This window comes from Podarcis gaigeae, assembly GCF_964106915.1.
Source record: "Podarcis gaigeae genome assembly, chromosome: 1".
NCBI lineage: Eukaryota > Metazoa > Chordata > Lepidosauria > Squamata > Lacertidae > Podarcis > Podarcis gaigeae.
This window is the reverse complement of record NC_139678.1, coordinates 35675292-35695682: the sequence shown is the minus strand read 5'-3', so window position 1 is coordinate 35695682 and position 20391 is coordinate 35675292. Positions and strand designations below refer to the sequence as shown.

Sequence of the window (20391 nt, the reverse complement as noted above, 5' to 3'; positions counted from 1 at the left end):
CTGTGGGCTAAACCACAGAGCCTAGGGCTTACCAATCAGAAGGTTGGCGGTTCGAATCCCCGCAATGGGGTGAGCTCCCGTTGCTCGGTCCCTGTTCCTGCCAACCTAGCAGTTCAAAAGCATGAAGTGCAAGTAGATAAATACCGGTAGGTACCACTCCGGCGGGAAGGTAAACGGCATTTCAGTGAGCTGCTCTGGTTCACCAGAAGCAGCTTAGTCATGCTGGCCACATGACCCGGAAGCTGTACGCCGGCTCCCTCGGCCAGTAAAGCAAGATGAGCGCCGCAACCTCTGACTCATCCGCGACTGGACCTAACTGTCAGGGGTCCCTTTACCTTTAGAAAAAGGTGGCATATAAATGAATGAATGACCTCTCCATGTACAAAAAAGCCGACTGGAATGAGTTACTGCTCTGCAAGAAAGGCTTCTACATGTGCTTCCATGGGAGGATGGAGGCAAGACCTCATGGTCACTACAACCACCCTGCAGTGTGTCCCCACAGGTGCGCTTTTAATGCTTTAGCAATTTTGTCTGTGTGAACCCACCCACTCTGCCTATCTCTGGGCAACAAACTCCAAATATGTGCACCCACAAATAGAGAGGGAGGATGATCCAGACAGGCAGGAGACACTCCTTGCTCATGAGAGCACCTATGCCTAGCAGCAGAATTACTCCTTCATTTCTGCACATCTTTTGAGTTTTTCAGGAGAAAAACAAATGCCATTTGGTTTCCAAGCTTGAGGGATATGCGGTGTTGCTGTGGACTGGCCCCAACCTCCCACCGGCCGTGGACCCTCAATAGTTGCTGGCCAACGTTTGATCACATGTGGGCCCTCTCGTGGGGTTTTGAGGATCTCGGTAGGTTCCTAACGTGACGCTGACCCCAGCATACCAATCGCCTAAAGCCAAGGCAGTGCTAATAGTCTTTGTCGCTAAAAAGGGATAAGTCCCATTTATTGCTTGTTTGCTTGCAGCCTCCGTTGCCCGCCCCTTTTGGGGGCTGGGCTGAGGCGAGGCTACGCAGATCCATCGGCAGGCGCTGGGAGGGGTGCTAGGATGGTGGCGCGAGCTTATGCATTGGCGTTACAAACTGCGAAGAGAAAAGCCTTGCCATGGCTGCGGCCAGGCTGGGGTGGAGCCGCGACCTCGGCTGTTTCCGCCCGCTTTCGGGTAAGTGACGCGTGGAGAGCAATTTTCATTTTGGACAGGAGTTTTGATGGGGACGAAGCAGGCGGGAGCTCCGGAGCATGTCATTGTTCGGTGCGTCCTTTTCGTGCCTGGTGGATGAAAGGGGTTCTAAACAGCGGTCGGCGCGAGCTATGAAACCCCCTTTTCAAATTAATTGTACTGCATCCCCCTTTTTTAAAGTGCGTTGGTGAGATTGGTTTCAAGTGACATTTCTATAGCTCCATACGAAGGATTGTTTGGGGTTTTTATTCCTTCTCTTCCTTGTTCACGTTCCAATCCCTCTAGTTTATTTTACCAACCTTAACTTTTTTACTGTCTCCAGTTACTTTTTGCACCACCATTCAATAACCATAATTGCATCTAAAGACTCCACGCATGTACATCTGCATTAACTCTCACATACATATATAGTATATATAAACAATCCCCTCCATTCCTCTTCCATGAACACATTTGCCCATATTCTCTGTTCCACATGCACACCTGCTTCCATCTGTCGGGATTTCCTTCACTCCCTTTTTCTGAATTCGCACCCAGTTCTGCCAGTACCTCCCCCCTCTCGCTTTGTACTTTCTTGCTATTGCTAATCGGAATGTGTTTCTCTGATTTCCTTTCCATTTGCACACCCGCATTTTCATTCTTCTCTGGCAGAGCCTATGCTCTGCTGTGTGAACAGACTCAGTCACGCAGCAAACTACCCTGCGAGTCTTAGTTGCACCCATTCCTCTTACACTTCAGGAAGCACCGTCGTTGCGGAGGAGGTACTTCCGTCTTGTCTGCATCCATTTCCGGTCGGACCGAGAAGGCACCTAGAGGTGCCTCGCTGGGCGGCGATTCTATCGTTTTAACCGCTTGCAGGCAGAAGCTTGCTTTTGCTATGTAAGCTGCTGTCTCCAAATCTTCTATGACTTCGTTTCAGAGACGCCACACGGGCATGCATGATGTATTTTGATATGGAAATAAGAGGACTGAAAGCGTTGTTAGTTGCTGGCAGTCCCTCAAGGATGCTAAAATTACTGGCTGCAAACTTTAAAAAAATGGTAAGCTTTCCTAGTTATGCCCACTTGCAGTTTGACACATCTCATTGGTGTCATGCTTGGCTTACAAACGTGCCCTAGGCTAGAGGAACACACAGAGATAATAGAAGTCTTGCAAGGCGTCAGACGAAATAAACGTGTCAGTAATTTTAGTGGAGGAGCTGGAAACTATTTTGCTATCTCTCTCTTTCATACACAGATTTTGGTGTATGAAAACAGTTTAGAATTAGCACGTTTCTGTTTTGTTTTCAGTCATCAAATGCAAACGATGAGGTCCTCAAAGAGAAGCGTAGCAAAATCATGGCTAGAGGACTTCCAAAGCAAAAACCGATTCAAGGAGTTAAGCAGGTGTTGGTTGTAGCTTCTGGAAAAGGAGGTGTTGGGAAGTCAACAACTGCTGGTAAGTTCTGTGTATTTGATTCAGTATATTATTTCCCTTTAATTTGCTTGTAGATATAGGTGTGCGGATATAACAAGCTCTTATCTAACAATGTACACTTCCACTATATTTTACTTTTAGTTTGGATTTAATTTGAAAAGGTTTTTAAATAAATGTTACTCAGCCTGAAATAAGCTGTCAGATATAAGCAGAGTTCTTGCTTCATTGTTATTTGGTACAATTTGTGATGCTCCCTGGCTCAAGTACATAGTTGAAGCTATTTCAATAATTATACTGGGAGGGAAAGAAGGTACACTGAGAAATTATCCTCATGTTATATTGACCCGAGTGTGTCCATAACACTACTTGCATTTCAATATTTTTTAGAGTGTGAACAAAAGTTTCCTCTACAAGTTGTCATTGTAGATAAAAGTAAAAACTAGGGACTCGAATTTAAACTAGTGTTCATTTTCTAGTACTTTAATTTTTCTTTTATTAGCTTAAAAAGTGGCTACTCGTCGATTTACTCTGACTTAGATGGTTTGTAGATCATGCTGTTAATTGTTTTGATTGTCTCAAATCTACCCTTGGAGTAAGCTTGTTGCACATAGTGGAATATACCTCTAAGTAAACATGTACTAAACAAAATCTAAGTTTAATCAGTTTAATGCTAAATCTAATGAGAAAGTAGCCCTTCATTAAAATTCCATCTGTTATGACATTTGAATAATTTTAAGCTCTTGGTGTTGTTTTTTTAGCTCACTGTTCTGAAGCTGTATTTTAGACAGTAATCTAAATTGTCTGCAGCACAATCCTATATCTGACGTCTCCCATTGAGCTTATTTCTAGGTAACTGCATAGGTTTTAAGCCTCATTTCATTTTAGGTATTGTAAACCATGAAAATCCTGACTTTCAAATAGCAAAGAAAGGGAAAGAGTCATTTTAGGATTGTCTGTGACAGATTTTTATTAGAAGATGCAACACACAGCCATTAGGTTTGAGATGAATCTAGTGGAAGAAGGAACATACTGACTTCATACACTTCCAAATAAATTCTCCAATTAGCTATTATGGGTTAGGAGTTTAGGTTCTCTTATGAATCAGCAGCTGATATAAGAAACCTGGAAGTAGGAGATAGGAATAAATCATTTTTATAGTGAAGAGGATTATACAGTGCAGTGTCCCAATGATTTGTATTAGGACCCATACTATTTTACTTATTCATAAATGATCTGGAGTCAGGGGCTTCTTTCTTAGACGTGATCTCATTTCCGAGAGGCTGATTCTGCTAATTTTTGTGTTCTCTTTTCAGTAAACGTAGCCCTTGCACTGGCAGTAAATGATTCGGTAAGTAATTGCCTGATTATTGTTTCAATATTGCTAAATATAAAAATCGATAAAAAGTTACACAGATGTTAATAAGCACCTTAATAGCTGGTATACAGGCAGATATATTTTTAAAGGTTGCTTCTGAAATAGTAGTTTTAATTTCAGTAGCTAGCTTCAAATGATATTGTTGGAAAAAAGACACCATTTCTTCCACCAGGATTCTGCCCAATACTCATCTTCACTGTGTTGCTATTTCTGTTGTGCATTCTTATGAATTTCACTCCCTGACTCCTATCACTGATAGGGAAAACTAGCTTTACATTAAGTAAATTTCCTTATTTTTAATCTTATGATAAATTTCATGATGTGGGTACGTGTGTGTGGTTTTCTAAGTGTAAGGTTCAAGGGCCCTATGAAAATAATTGCTGGACTCACCTTTTAATGTCTTTACTGAAGTACATTTGTGAAATATGTCTATACTCTAATAAAAAAAATCCACTTTTGAGAATTCAAAGCACTTCACATACATTATTTCAGTAAATCTGTACAGAAACTTGCCTAAGGCCACATTGACACAAACCACATATCCTGTTAAATAGGCATACAGTGGGAAGACATGGGGAGAAAACAGTAAAGACCTGATTAAGAGAGCACAGCAGAGGTTATATTTTCTGAGAATCCTCCGGAAAAATAATCTCTCAAAGGACCTGTTGATGGCATTTTACCATTGTACTGTTGAGAGTGTATTAACTTACGGTCTCTGTGTGTGGTTTGGGAGCTGCACGGTCAGCGAAAAAACAATGCTGTCCAGGGTTGTAAAGACTGTGGAAGAGAATACAGTGGTACCTTGGGTTAAGTACTTAATTCGTTCCGGAGGTCCGTACTTAACCTGAAACTGTTCTTAACTTGAAGCACCACTTTAGCTAATGGGGCCTCCGGCAGCTGCTGCGGCGCCGGAACACGATTTCTGTTCTCATACTGAAGCAAAGTTCTTAACCTGAAGCACTATTTCTGGGTTAGCGGAGTCTGTAACCTGAAGCATATGTAACCTGAAGCATATGTAACCCAAGGTACCACTGTAATTGGGTGCACTCTTCCCACCTTGGATCAAATCCATGCTTCCAGGTGTCATAAGAAAGCTGCAGAGATAGTGCAGGATAGTGCGCGCCCTGGAAAAGATCTCTTTCAGCTTCTGCCTTCTGGAAGAAGGTACAAGGTTATAAAGACTAGGACCAGCCGCCTGAGAAACAGTTTCTATCCAAATGTGATTTTGGTTTTAAACATAGTGTAAGGTAGTCTCTATGGGAGTATATTGTATTTAATTATGGGGTATCAAGAGTTTTTAGGGGGCTAACCAGGCTGGGATAGCTGGGATAGCAGGCTTGTTGGTTTTTGAATGTCTGATGTAGATTTTTTCAATTTCGTTGTTCTGTATGGGACAATGACAATAAAGATTATCGTATTTGTCAGGGACGCAGCGGGAGTGCAGGGAGGGGAGGAGATGGAGAGCGAGGGGGAGCAGTCCGAGGGCAGCGTAGGAGAAGAGGACAGTAGCCTGAGAGATTCCGTGAGCCTCTCCAGCGAATCGGAAGATTCACAGAAGGGGGCGCCGATGGCCAGGGCAAGGGGGGCCCCAAGGGGGACACCCCAGAAGCAAGGGGCCAGCGGGGACTCCCAGAGCAGCAGTTGGAAATCAGGACCAGCTTCCCCACCAGAGCGTAGTGGGGGGGAGGAGTCCCAGGTATCAGGGCCAGCGTATTCACCACCAGCGAGAGAAGATGAGTCAGGGTTGACCACGCCTCCATCGGAGAGCGGGGGAACGGTCGAGAGGAAGGTTACCGGCTGGGCGCGTGCGCCAAGTTCAAATGTACAAGCGAGCGGCACAGCAGGTAGCCCGGATAGGGAACCAGGTCCTAAAGCCCGCCGGAAGGAGGGGCAAGAATCAGGGGGGTCAGCGTCAGAAGAGTCCAGAAAGGATGAAACCCCAGCGGGCAGGAGGGCCCAGAGGAGGAAGGAGCTAAGGAAGAGGTGGAGCAAGGCTAGAGTCTTAAACTGGTGTCAGGGGGGAGGAGACTCAGACGGGACTTCGCCGGTCTAGACCTTAAGACGTAGAGCAGCACGCTCCGGCTTTGAAATGGAAACTGAAATTCAATACAGACTTTTGTACATAACTACAGCCAGGCGTCGGTCCTTTGTGAGCTGGGACCTAGGGGCGGCTCTGACAGTATTGTATCGTAAACCGATGTCCACTGCATATACATGCTCTGGAGAAGATGTAAAAAAATCCTGTGTGTACAAACTATATGGTAGACTCTGCCTATCTATTAACAGACCCTGGCTATTCTAGGGACTGTGATCCCATGGACAAAACTTAAACATGCACATGTCTGTATGTTCATAGTCTCTTTAAAATGTTCAGATTGGTCACAAATGGAATTGGAAGTTGTGCTTCGGCTGTATATTTCAGCTTTTTTTTTTTTACATTTATATTCCACTTTTCTGTCAAGGAGCTCAAGGTGGCATACATGATTCTTCCTCCTCTTAATTTTATCTTCACAACAACCCTGTAAAGCACGGGTGTGAAACACAAGGCCCGCGGGCCGAATCCGGCCCACCAGACCTCATCATGTGGCCCGTGTAGTCCCAGCCCGCTATTAGAAGCCCAGTCGCTTACCACCCGCCCATCGAACAGGCTGCCAACGTGACGGCGCATGCGTGCGACGAATCCTCAGGGAAGGATTGGGGGGAAAGCCCCGCCGCCGCCACCTCTGCTCTTGCGCGCTTAAGTGACCTTCCGGGGAAAGGAGGCGGAGGTCGTGCGTAATAGCCGGCAACCTGTTAGCGCCCGGCCCGTGGCGCCCATTTGCCGTTGCTGTGGCAGCCGAGGGGCCCTGTGGGAGGCCCTGGCTGCGAGGCTTGCCGGAGGGACGGAGCCTTCTGGGAACACGAGCGGCAGCTCGGCCGCTTTCTCCTCGTCGTCGCCTTCCCCCTCCCCGCCGCAGCCGCTCATGCTGCTGGTGATGCAGCCCTGCGGCGGGGGCGGGGAGGCGGTGGGCGCCTTGCTGCAGCATCAGGTGGTGCGGCAGCCGCAGCCACTGTCGCGGGGGGCCTCAGAGGCGCCCTCGTGCCTCATGGTCTTCTACAAGCTGGGCCCGGCAGCAGAGGGTGACGCGGACAGTGATGGGGGTGGAGGCGACAGTGCCAGCAGCCCCGGCGGAGGCCTGGAGAATCTGGACGAGGAGGAGGAGGGTGGCGCCCAGTCGGGGGGAGGAGGAGGCGCCGGCGGCGGCGGCTGCAAGAGCTGCACCTACAAAGGCTGCAGCGAGACCACCATGCAAGTGGCCAAGCAGCGCAAGCCCTGGATGTGCAAGAGGCACTGCAACAAGATGTACAAGGACAAGTACAAGCACAAGAAGAGCGACCAGGCCTTGGGGGGCAGTGGAAGTGGCGGAGGCAGAGCTGATGCAGAGGGAAGGCAATTTCAGGAGAGATGGGAAAGTGATAATAAAGAGTGGACACATAGTCCTACAGATACAACCGGCCCTTTGAGGGTGACCAAACTGCTGATGCGGCTCCCGATGAATTTGAGTTTGACACCCCTGCTGTAAAGTATGCTGGGCTTAGAGACTGTGACTGATGCAAGGTCATCCCTTCAGCTTCATGGTCGAGTGGGGATTTGAACCCTGGTCTACCAGGTTTAACACTCTAACCGCTAAACCATACTAGCTCGCTCTTTAGTTGAATATGCGAAAAACGCAAGAGCTGAAATTGGAATTGGGGATTTCTGGTTCATTGCTCAGTCTCTAAGTCACTGCTCTTTGCTATTTATGCCTGGGTCATATAAATAAGGGTTTAGTGGTGCAATGCAGTAGGCAAGGTGGTCATAATATCCCCTGTTGGCATTTAAGAAAATAACACACAATCCATGTGAATGAATCAAAAATGTTCCTGAAACATGGCAGTATTTGCAGCAAATATACTAGTATTAGAACAAGGCTGTCAAAACAAGGTTAAAATGTACTGCGCGAATTTAACAGTGAAAGTTCAAGGCTCTTGAAAAATGTGTCAGGTTTACGGGGGGGGGGGGGAAAGGCAGAGGCAGAACTTGAGAGTAGCAGATGTTGCATTAATATTTGATACAGAAGTAAATTTTTAAAATCATTGTATTGGAATTAATTGCTTGATTGACACTAATAGGAGTCACCTGGCAAGTTCTCAAACACTGCATAGAAAGTGTTTCATAATTAATGCCTGGTGTTATTGCAGTGGGTGAAATTTACGATCGTGACACAATGGGTTAGCAAACAATGAATCATCTTTGTTTATAGCACTTGTGTATGCTGTGTGTGTGTTTGTGTAGTTCTGCTGTACCTCTCAAATAGGAGCCGTATAGTCATTATTCTTCAGTTTATTTCTACATTGTTAAAATAGCATTTTTAAGAACATGTGGTCATGTTACATTTCCCAAGTACTTACTGATCACAGAAGTCTGCATGATAAATGTGGCGAGTGGCGCAGAATGTCAGAGAGTGATTTGCAGAAATGATCCTGCAAGTTCCTGCTCTGATCTTGCCTCCTGCCATCAGATCTCACTTAACTGGCCTTGGACAAGTCACTGTTCCCGTAGGAGATAAAGATAGCCCTCTTCAGCTATTCTCCCTCAGTGTCACATAATCACCATCTATTGAGAGCAAGGGACCGAGCCACCACTCTCTCTGTTGCATCATTGTGGTCAATGTCACCGCTTTCCATGTGCTGCGAAAGAATCCCTGCAGTAGAGAGCCTGCTATTGTGTAGGCTCCCTGTGTGATTTAGAACCCTGCTATTTATTTCATTTGACCTCACCATTTCTTCTTAAAACTGTGTGTACACATACACCCACTTCTCCACCCGTTACTCAGGATAACACTTAACGAACCTGAGGTTGATTAGTCAGTGAAAGCTTATACAAAAATAAATAAATAAAAAATTCCTTCCAGTAGCACCTTAAAGACCAACTAAGTCAGTTCTTGGTATGAGCTTTCGTGTGCATGCACACTTCTTCAGATACACTGTGTATCTGAAGAAGTGTGCATGCACACGAAAGCTCATACCAAGAACTGACTTAGTTGGTCTTTAAGGTGCTACTGGAAGGAATTTTTTTTTTTATTTTGACTATGGCAGACCAACACGGCTACCTATCTGTAACAAAAATAAATGTTAGCCTTGAAATTGCTTTGTGGCTTAAATTTCAACCAACTAAGAATATACAAGGTAAATTGAGGTTGTGGAGTTGCCTTTGCCTCATCTTTCAAAGTTGATGGCACTGTATTTACAATGGATTAGAAATGCTAGATTCGTTCTTAATCTGCAGTGGATCTTGTGTATCAGGAATGGGAGGTTTAATAATAATAATAACGTTGATGATGATGATGATGATGATGATGTTGTTTCACTTTGAAGCCCTATTGGGGAACTAGAAAAATATGCTAGACACAGCACTTGGCTTTCTCATTTGCTACAGATACTAGATTCTGCTTATCTATTTGATGGAAATATATTTGCTGTTATTTCCTGCTGGCAGGCAGCACTGCAGGGATGTTGTGGTTTGAGGTACTGAAGGATTCCCAATGCTAACACTAATAACTCTTACTCTGCTTGTGTTTCAGAACTATAAATCTAGTCTTAGGCTTATAAATTCCAACTTGCCTAAAACCGACTAGTTCATTAATGCTGTGCGTGCATGTAGAACTGAATCTTAATTATTGCAGTTTTTTTATTATAAGATCTTTTGTTCTGTTTGGCCCGTAAGACAGACCCAGACAATGGTTTCTTGTGCACATGGTTGGACAATTGTGTGTTAAACCAACAACATGAGAAGCTTTCAAAAATAGTACGTTCATAGTTTCCGTAGTGCACATGTGGACTGGGAAGATCTGTAGACTGGATATCTCTTGATTTTCAAACCTGCCACATAGACATGTCTGTACTTTAGTGTGGATGTGTGCACTATTTCAGTTTGATTTTCTTAAATCTACAAAGGTAGAGCTGACTTTAGTACTTGGATTCCAGAGCTGTTCTGAGTTTGTGTATGTGACTACTCACTGCAGATGAAATAATTTAGTTGATGGAAGATTCTGATTCAGTAACGAATGTCAAGGTCATCCATGTCAAGTACTACTTAAAGCAAAGGGAGCATTCGGTCCAGTCCTGGCTCTCTGGATCTGTAACAACTTCGAGTTACCAAATCATTACAGCTGGCTTAGTTAATTAACGACAAGAATGTGCAGTTCTCCGAGGCTGTACTGAGATTTCTAAACTTCTGCTGCTTTCCCCCTGAAGCGAATCGGCTTTGCCCAACTATCCTCCGTCTTAACTGCTTTTTTAGTTTTGACAGGAGATTCTTTTTAACCCTCAGAAATGGCAGTAGCCAATTCTACTCCCCCAGGAGCCCTGTAGGAGAACTTTTGGCTTTTCTGTCAGGCTCACTCACATTAGGACAACTGTGTATGAAAGCTGCATTGCCCCAGACAATTTATTATAGCAGAAAGAACTCAAATTAATAGAAGCCAGGCATAATACATCAAGATTGCTTGTTTAGGAACACTGTATTTTAGTGAGCAAACACCAGCTGTGCATGACTGAGGATGGCCCAAATCCAGTTGGGAAATTGCGCTTATGCTGTCATTGTGCAGGAAAACTACCTCCTCAACCTGTTTTAAAAATTCTTTTTTACTAAGGGCTGTGATCTAGCCAGCCTCCTCCCCACTCCCATTTTGATTTGTGGCAGTAGAAGAGTACCCTTGAGGTTCTTGCAGAAAATTAGTTTTATATATAAATAAATGTGTGCCAACTACAGCATAGCTGAGTCAAGTATCCAGCACTGAAGATTGTATGCAGCTCATTTGTCTGTGTGCAATCAGCTCAATCTTGCATGAGACATTCATCTTTGGTTGGTTGCCATATTGCCTTTATCCCAAAGTATAAAATGCACAGGTAAAAAACCCCTATGCTTTGCCTTTGGAAAACCATTGCGTGAGAGACGGCAGTCATTGAGGGTTTGGGAAAGAGAGAGGTCAATTTTCAGAGAGGAAGATGGGGGTACTCTTGTCACGTTGTACATCCTGGTCCCAAATCCACTTCCATATAGTCGAACTCCAAAATGCATTCTTGCATACACACCTGCACATAGCCTGAAGGCTCTGTTGAGGTTTTTTAAGGAAACCCCCCAAATTGTTGCTTTCTTTAGGAAAACCTGAAAGTTGTTGAGCTTTTGTTAGACATATACCAACCAAAGTTTACAAAAATACGTTTTTTTTAACTAAGATCCAGGACAAAGTGCCTCCTTTCGGAAATTCCCCTCGGACGTCAATTTTGCCTTTGAAATCCTGGTAATGTCCATGAAAATCCAGACATATGGCAGCCCTAATTCATTCACGATTCCACAGCCTGCCCTACAGCGGCCTGTAAAGCAGACAGTATTAGTAAACTGGGCACTTCTCAACTCAGAGATTTATGGAGACCAGGCAGAGAAGTCTGTAGAATGGCCATTCTGAACACTTTAGAATTTTTAAATAGCATGTTCTGACAAGGCAAAATAGCAGGGCAAGAAAGCAGGGAATGAATACTACCAGGAACAGTTATCTGAAAATCAGAATTGGCCCTGTTAGCAAAACCAGGCCATTTTCAGTAAAGAACTCTTGTAACAGAGAGGTAGCCAGCAGAGGGAGTGCTTTTCACCATTTTCCTTCCTATGGCACTTTGGTCATGACATCATCAAATAAGTTTTTTATTTTAAAAATCCACACACAACTCTTTATTAGCAACAGAATCAATCTTAAGAACAGGAAATGGAGGAGCAGAGTAAAAACATGCTAAATAGTCTCATCTGTGAGACTCAATGCAGAGTTGCAGATGGATCAAAAAGTTTATTCAGCATGTTGGTTAGCTTACACTTCGCTAGATAACCTTGTGCTTTTGTGGTACCTGCTTGCCTTTTGCTGCTTTCAAATACAGTGGTACCTCGGGTTAAGTACTTAATTCGTTCCAGAGGTCTGTTCTTAACCTGAAACTGTTCTTAACCTGAAGCACCACTTTAGCTAATGGGGCCTCCCGCTGCAACCGCCACACGTTTTCTGTTCTCATCCTGAAGCAAAGTTCTTAACCCGAGGTACTACAGTGGTACCTCGCAAGACGAAATTAATTCTTTCTGTGAGTTTTTTCATCTGGCGAATTTTTCATCTTGCGAAGCACGGATTCCCATAGGAATGCATTGAAAAGCAAACTTGCAAGATGTTTTCGTCGTGCGAAGCAAGCCCATAGGGAAATTCGTCTTGCGAAGCAACTCAAAAAACGAAAAACTCTTTCGTCTTGCGAGTTTTTCGTCTTATGAGGCATTCGTCTTGCGAGGTACCACTGTATTTCTGGGTTAGCGGAGTCTGTAACCTGAAGCGTATGTAACCTGAAGCGTATGTAACCCGAGGTTCCACTGTATAGCATCTTAAATTCTTGAAAAATAAGTCATCCAGGAAAGGGAACATAGGTGAAAATGGTTGCCAAATGAAGTTCAAATACAGTTAAGAAGGATAAAATTTCAGGATCAAAGGTTAGGTCTAAGTTTTGGTGTATGTTAAGCCTCATGATTTTACCTATGAAGGCATAATAACAAAGGAATGGACACTTATGGGCATGAATCCTGTCTGTAGGTCATGGCTGTCCTTGTCCATGCACTCTAGCCCTTATTTAGAGAAGATCCATATCTGGAGCCACTCCTGTGCACAGATCTTCTCTGAATTAGGAACTGTGGATGTGGAAATCTTATGAGCATCAGTACACAGGTGTTGCTCATCAGCACTACACCAAAAGCAATGTATCCAAATCCATCTTCTGGCTGTCAATTAGTGATACATGCCTAGAGCTAAACTGGGGCACTTATATCTAGAAGAACAATACTGCTTTACCATACAACAAATAAACACCAGGTCAAACCAGCGTTCTTCTGTGCATTGATTTCTTGAAGGAGTAGGTCTCATTATTCACTTCTTTTGACACCTTAGTTACTTAAGTCCATGGAAGTGCAGCAGTATGGTTCAGAGAACCTCCATTAAGCAAAACATTATTATCTTGGGTTGCAATCCTATGCACATTTGAAGTAAGTCCCATTGAACACAGGGACTTGTGGGACTGGGTTGTTAAAGTTATATTTTCCCCCCACACACTTCCACACAAATGAGCGGCTAATGAGAAAGCAGCAAAATAATACAATTAAAAACAAATAAATATTGTAATGAAAATTGCTAAGAACATCTAAACACAGTCAACCACCCTCACAGCTTATAATTTCAAGGTTGCTAGGAATAGTGTATTTGCTTGGGTGAACACAAATGTTTTGCTTTTTAAATTCCTCCTGAATATTGAGGGAGACAAATTTATCCCACCAGGAGGGCATTCCCTAAATGGGGAAGCTCTACTGCAAAGGTCTCCCCTGATTATCTTGCCTGAGATGCTTGATCTTGATATATTGAGAGGCTCACTCTTCGGTACTTGGGTCCCAAACCATTAAAACCTTGGTGTATTAACACCTTGAATTTCAGGCCTGGTTACGCAATGTCCTATTGGGAAGCCCTGCTTACCAACCTGGCAGCTGCATTCAGCACTGGTTGCAGTTTCCAGGCCATCTTTGAATGCAGCATCACATCGAGGGCATGGCAGTGGGAGCACAATTGGCCCTTTAGGAGGGTTGTTGCTAAGCATGGACAACCAAGGCCACCTGGACTTTAACTGACCCAACTTCTTTCCAGTAGTGCAACGTAGGCAATGAGTGAATAACAAGGCTTCCGAACAAATTTTTCGAAAGCAAGTTGTGCTTAAGATTTTAGAAAATGTAGAACAAGCTAAACAGTTTAAGAATATTATTTTAGGGGAGAAAAAGTAATTTATGGTTTGAGTTAGAGCGGAAAAAAGCAAATGTTAATAAAGGCAAACACATATACCTATTTAGGAGTGTTTCCTAATAAATTCAGCATTACTAATTTGCATTCGTTTGTTGTCCGATCCTGGCTTCTCTCTCTAGCGCTTTCCAATACTTCAGCACTCTTAAAGTGTGTTAGAGCTCTTCAATTTTTTGAATCCATGGCTCTCTTTCTCTCTTCAGTTCTTCCTCAGGGGTTCTCAAATTGTTGTCTGTGGATCAGCAGTGGTCCGCAAGTTTCATTCAGTCACCATGACATGCTGCTATTGAATATTCATATTGACTTTTAATTATATTCTTATTGCTTATTTTGTTTCTTATTGCATTTTATTGTATTTAAATTTGAATACTATGGAATGCTAATTGTAATACAATAAAATACAATGTAAGAGATAAGCTTCCAGTGCAGCTCTTTACAATTGCTGCAAAAGGCAGATAAATTATTATGTGGTCTGCCAAGTCTGCTGGCAATTTTCAAGTGGTCTATGGGCTGGGGGTCGTAGTTTGGGAACCACTGATTTAACATGTTTTTTCAACTCCCCTCCCAAACATTTAATCAATCAAGAGGAGAGGAGACTCCTGGTTAAATTTTGGTTTCCCCTTAATTGCAGGTTCTTAGGTTGAACTTAGACCCTGTTGTGCAGAGCTGTTTGAGCTAAGCCTCTCCTCAAACTTCTGTCCTTCCTTTGAACTTTTGGCCCTTCTGTGTAGGAGAGGCTTTAAAGCATGGGTAGGCAAACTAAGGCCTGGGGGCTGGATCCAGCCCAATCGTCTTCTAAATCTGGCCCGCGGATGGTCCGGGAATCAGCAGGTTTTTACACGAGTAGAATGTGTTCTTTTATTTAAAATGCATCTCTGGGTTATATGTGGGGCATAGGAATTTGTTCATTATTTTTTTTTTCAAAATATAGTCCGGCCCCCCACAAGGTCTGAGGGACAGTGGACTGGCCCCTGCTTTAAAGCAAAAAACAACCATTTTACAATCTGCTTTGCAACTCAAAAGCCAAACACAAAATGGTTGAAAGTCTTCTTGCTTCACGATTGTGTTGATTCTTGCTGTATTAGGCTACATATGTAGTTTTGTAAAGCCACTTGGAAATGTTTTGATGTGCGTCCTTCACCACAGTTCTTTTATTTATATATCTATGTGCATTGATGGAGTAAAGCATACAACTGTGAACTATTTTTTTTAAAGTTTTGAATGTTTGTGGTGTCCAAAGATGGCATTGCCATTGTCATTGCAAAGCTTTCTCATGCCTCTCCCCTTTGCTCCCATGTCCCTTCCCGAGTATTCTTTTGGTTTGTTAAAAATGGGAGAACCTGTAGATGGAAAAAGAGTGCTACTTAGGTTTAAGCACAAGCTAGGCAGTTTTCCAAATATTTATCCTTCAAATGGTAATTAGGGGATAAAGCATTAGAGTGACTATTTGAAGGGGTTTGATTAGCTGTGCATGCAGATAAAAGAAATGAGTCATGAATCTTCATAATCAGGTAAATTATGTGTTTTGTCTGAGAACAAAGGAGTTCGAAAATGGTGTTGAAGTCTTTGAAATCTGGCATGAAAATGTGGCTTCCCGATCTCTTAAATTGCAGCTTTCGTACAGTAGACACGAAACAGCATAATCTGTCAGAGTAACTCCAGTGGGTTTTTAAATAGCTTTGTGCATTATAAAGAAACATGATTTTTTTTTAAAAAAAAGAAGTAGTGCTAAATGAGATATTTGCTTTGATCTACATGATTACCTAAAATGGTACTGTCTCCCAATTGACATGTATATCAAGAAGTTCACAGAAAGGAATTGGTGGAATGTGCAGTGATGATGCTAAGCAATGGCTGTGAACAGACATTAATTCTTTTACAGCCTTCAAGATGGCATGATAGAGGTATTATTGCTCACAGAGCACATATTCATTTCCCCCCTTTCTATTCCACTAAGGCTTTGATCAAACAGGATTTGCAGGTTTTTAGTTCTTCAAAATAATAGAAAGCCTGTCTCACCATAGTGGGAGGGACTCTTCCCACCCCAATATGTGCATTGATGGCCAACAAGACCTCTGTTATTCTGCCATTCTCTGAAAAGCTGATGTCTGCACTTAGGCTGTGCTTGTCATAACAAGCTATTGAAATAAGTCAGATACAGTGTTTGTATGCGTGTTGATAAATTGGCAGAAAACGCTAATGGGACTTGAGGCTGGCTCAGGACATTTTAATATGTGAAGTTGAACATGCAGTGGTGTCCCTTTTCCTTCTCATTAATCAAGGATACAACCCCTGAGAAGTTACCTGGTGTCAGTGAACTGAAGCCTTGGAAGTGCTAAGATTACATTCTAGTAAGTCTGATATTCCTGCCACACTTAATGGCAACTGACTCACCTTATTATGTATTAGGTCTGCCTAGAGTGGAGCAGGGGTCTGTATAAGGTGTGCATGTGGCTTTTTATTATTATTTTTAAAAGAAGGTTTTGACTGGATGGTTAAGTCCAGTCAAAGGCGACTATGGGGTTGCAGTGCTCATCTCGCTTTCAGGCAAGGGAGCCGGCGTTTGTCCACAGACAGCTTTCTGGGTCATGTGGCCAGCATGACTAATCCGCTTCTGGCGCAACAGACACTGTGACGGAAACCAGAGCACTTGGAAACACCATTTACCTTCCCGCCACAGTGGTACATATTTACTTGCACTGGCCTGCTTTTGAACTGCTAGGTTGGCAGGAGCTGGGACAGAGCAATGGGAGCGCACCCCCTCATGGGGATTCAAACCGCCAACCTTCTGATCGGCAAGCACTAGGCTCTGTGGTTCAGACCACAGCGCCACCTTTTATATTGCTAGACAGAGTAGTGTGGTGAGCTATTACTGTTAGTTTTAGGAACACCCTCTATCAAGGACTGAGGTTCTGTTTGCCCAATGATAGTAATGTTTTACATCTATATATGTAAAAGTAATATAATAGATTTTCTTAACTAAGGATGTCTGTCATGTCACCAAAAACACAGCAACCACACCCTTAATCTTCACAAGTCGAAAAACAAGCTCCCCCCCCCCCCCCGAGGTACCCCTTACGTTGCAAGGCTATACAACTTGAAAAATCACAACTGCAAAAATTATCTCTTACAATCCAATACACAGTACTGGAGATGAAGATGCTGCAGTTCCTGCTTATAAATAGCATTATATGCAGGGGTCCACCAATACGTTAGACAATGGCATCCATAAGTTTAACATGGTCAGCCAGTGGTGAAAGCCTCTAAAAGGTGCCACTGTAGAAGGAAGATTCTTTAAAAGATGGTGGCAGCATGGGGAAGCAGAGAGTGCCTCTTTCAAAATGGGTCAAGATGCAGCATCAGTAGAATGGATTTGGGTTTGTTACAAACATATGTGCCCACATCTCTCCACAACTCCTCCCTCTAAACCCAACCCCCCCATTAGTGGGCACTGCATGAACGTAGTCTTTTGAACAGGAAACCGGAAACCTGACCCTTATTAACTACCGGTAACAATAGCTGACAGTCAAGCTGATCCAAAATTTGTGGCCCGCCAGCAGCAATCATAAATACGATGTTAATTTACAGCATCAGATAAAGGCAGGTGCTGATTATGGAACACTCAACCTTTGTGACAGATGCCGCAGAATCAAGTTGCAAAGTTGGTACTGCTGAATATGGTGTTGGGTGGGAGTGGAGCTAATGATGGTTTCTGGTGGTTAGGGGATTAGGGTTCTGGGACATGGTTGGCTTTACATGCTGGGGGATTGGGCTGCCGTATTTTCAGTGGGACTCCAAATAAATAAATAAATGAAAAATCAGTTATTCCTTAATAACCAAAACTACTTCTATAACCCCGTCGCTAAGCTCATGTGTGACTGTGCATTTTAGTGTATCTGAATTATCAGTGTTGAGAAAGGTACAAGTTGAATAAGAACAGCTATTTTTAAGTTCAGAAGCATTTATTGCTTATAACGGAATCTTGCTTTTCAAATACCAGCTTTTAATAATAATAGCTTAAGGCCAGCACCCTGCTGTGCTAACAGCGGTAGGCTTTTATCCAAAAGTTTCTTGCCCAAGCAGAAAGATGCTTCAACTCAGGCAAGGCAGGCGCTTGACTTCCAGTTAAGCTTCTCTTAGTGGGCAGCAGTTTATATCCCTGCCCCTCCACCTCATGACACCCCCCACCCCACCCCACATGCTTCACCAAAGGGAGTTATAATTTATTTCCTGCCCGCTCGCAGGGCGGGTTACAACAGTTAACCTACAATGTTTAAAAGTGGTTTAAAAACAACTTGCAATCACAGAAGTAAGGTTGGTTCCAAGAATTATACATCTCAGGTGTCAAAAGCCGGGGGCAAAGAAGTGTTGCAGTAGCTGCTGAATGGCATGGACTGTTGTGCCATTTTAGATGACTTTTAGAAGACACCTGAAGGCAGCCCTGTTTAGGGAAGTTTTTAATGTTTCATGTTTTATTGTGTTTTTAATAATCTGTTGGGAGCCGCCCAGAGTGGCTGGAGAGACCTGGCCAGATGGGCGGGGTATAAGTAATAACTTATTATTATATTTATTTATTGTGCAAAGGTTGCTCAGGTGGAAGGGCAGCAATCCTGCTAATTGGACAGAGTCAGCCTCCCTCAGCCTGCCCCATTCAGCACCATTCCCTGACCATTGGTGGGGAATTGTGTAGGGCGTTGTGTAGGTCATGGTGGGAAGAAAACCCATCTTCCTCCAGCCATGTTATAGCAGCTTAAGTTGGGATCCAACTCATTCTGGAGTCCAGAACTGGGTTTAGTTTTTCTCAGGATCTCAACCATCTCCAGTGCCAAGTCTAAATGCCATTCTGGTTAAATGCTGCCAGAAATAATTAGTGATTTCAGTTCATCTTCTCTTAAACATCCAAGGAAAATCATTCACAGGTTTCCAAAATTTTCTCCATTGCTGAGCAATTCTTTTGCAGCTCAAAAGCATTTCTAATGTTTTAAACTAAACCTTCTTCAATTTCTTGCCTTCTGTCCAGCCGTATGTAGTAGTTGAGAGCAATTATGCTCTATCATCCTGGTGGCTATCTCTTTTAAAAAAAACATTGCAGAAGTGTGAAGTTAGAAAGGGCATACCTTAACAGAATAGCCCACATTCACTGGGAAGTAGTGCTGAAAATAGAGGTCTTGAACTGCTAACGTGTACTGTCCCTGCAGGGTAAGGAAATAACTTGCTAAGACAAACCTAAAGCTAGTAAACCGTGCCAAACACTACAGAGAAGATAATGCCTTGTCTATTCTGGTCTGCAAATTCTTTTGTAGCCTGGATACAGAACTGGCTACATTTGAGCATGAAAGCAATATCTGTTTCCTTATGTGTTGTTTGTATTTATCAGCTGCCTATTATTCTAGTCCCTTTAGGCAACACACAGCAAAAATCAATACAATAAAATACTGGATCAGATAAAACAAAATCGGCGTATAAAATCTCTCTCTCTCTCTCTCTCTCTCTCTCTCTCTCTCTCTCTCACACACACACACACCACTATTGAAAGCACCACAGTAATTACATGGAAGTTAAAATAAAATGCTCAAATGCTGCCAAAGTAGAGACTAAACAATTAGTAATATTGATATTAAATTTGTATAAAGATGTTTAAAAGGCTTGGGGTAAACGGAGAAGTTTTCACCTTCTGCTGAAAAATGTCACTATAAGCTCCAAGTGAATCTCTCTGGGGATAATGTTCACAACCAGGGGGCGACCCCTGAAAAGACCCTCTGTGTTTGGCACCCTCGATATTACAGATGAAGAAGGCACTACAAAGTATCTTGATAAAGTTGAGTTTGAAGTATAGTCACTATATTTCACCTAAAAGAGTTAGTTGAAATGTGGCTACTATATTGTAGCATCAGGAAGCTGGTGGTTTGAATTCCCTAGCACATTTTGATACTGTTGAATAGGGCATAGTTATGATACATAGTTGAATAGGGCTCTCCCACACCATGCTAGTATGTCATCTGTGACAAATGACATAAGACCAACTTTCCTCCTCCTCCTCTTCTACTATCATGTGTGTATGTGTGAATGTGTACGTACCGCCGTACAATGTGTAATATTCCTTCATGCAGTTCTTAAGCTAGACTCTAGTCTAGAAAACTTTATGCCACAAAGCTTATTGATGCTATGGACTTACTTGCTACGTAGAAACATAAGAAGCTCTCTCAAGGACCGTCTCTCCCATATGAACTGATCCAGACTCTGTAATCATCATCTGAGGCCCTTCTTTGTGTGCCTCCTCGGCAAGAGGTCAAAGGGCAGCAACACTAAAACAGGCCTTTTCTGTGGTGGCCCCGCTTGTGTAATGCTTTCCCCAGGGAGACTCACCAGGTGCCTTCGTTACATATTTTAGGCACCAGGCAAAAACATTCTTCTTCTCGTAGGCCTTTGGCTAATTAAACAACCTATGGCCTTTTAAAGTGGGATGCACGTGGCACTCTTAAACCACAGAACCTAGGGCTTGCTGATCAGAAGGTTGGCAGTTCGAAT

At 43.2% G+C, this 20391-nt stretch overlaps 2 protein-coding genes across 4 annotated transcripts in view; both read left to right on the top strand.

Annotated features, from left to right (window-relative positions):
- The first annotated feature begins 1003 nt into the window (after positions 1-1003).
- Positions 1004-20391, top strand: part of NUBPL (NUBP iron-sulfur cluster assembly factor, mitochondrial) — a 61556-nt gene continuing 42168 nt past the window's right edge. The window contains exons 1-3 of one of the 3 annotated variants that reach the window (XM_083741726.1): positions 1004-1170; positions 2478-2625; positions 3918-3952. In XM_083741726.1, the coding sequence (XP_083597852.1) occupies positions 1057-1170; positions 2478-2625; positions 3918-3952 (297 nt within the window). In that variant the 5' untranslated portion in view covers positions 1004-1056. Of the gene's footprint in view, positions 1171-1975; positions 2229-2477; positions 2626-3917; positions 3953-20391 lie in introns of those variants that run through there. The other 2 variants (XM_083741727.1, XM_083741729.1) reach the window with 2 other exon arrangements.
- On the top strand, positions 6955-19699 carry LOC310851511 (uncharacterized protein; the record flags this gene model as incomplete). The annotated part of the gene is made up of 2 exons (XM_083754013.1): positions 6955-7409; positions 19600-19699. The coding sequence occupies 2 exons, from the start codon at positions 6955-6957 to the stop codon at positions 19697-19699; spliced, it is 555 nt and encodes a 184-aa protein (XP_083610139.1).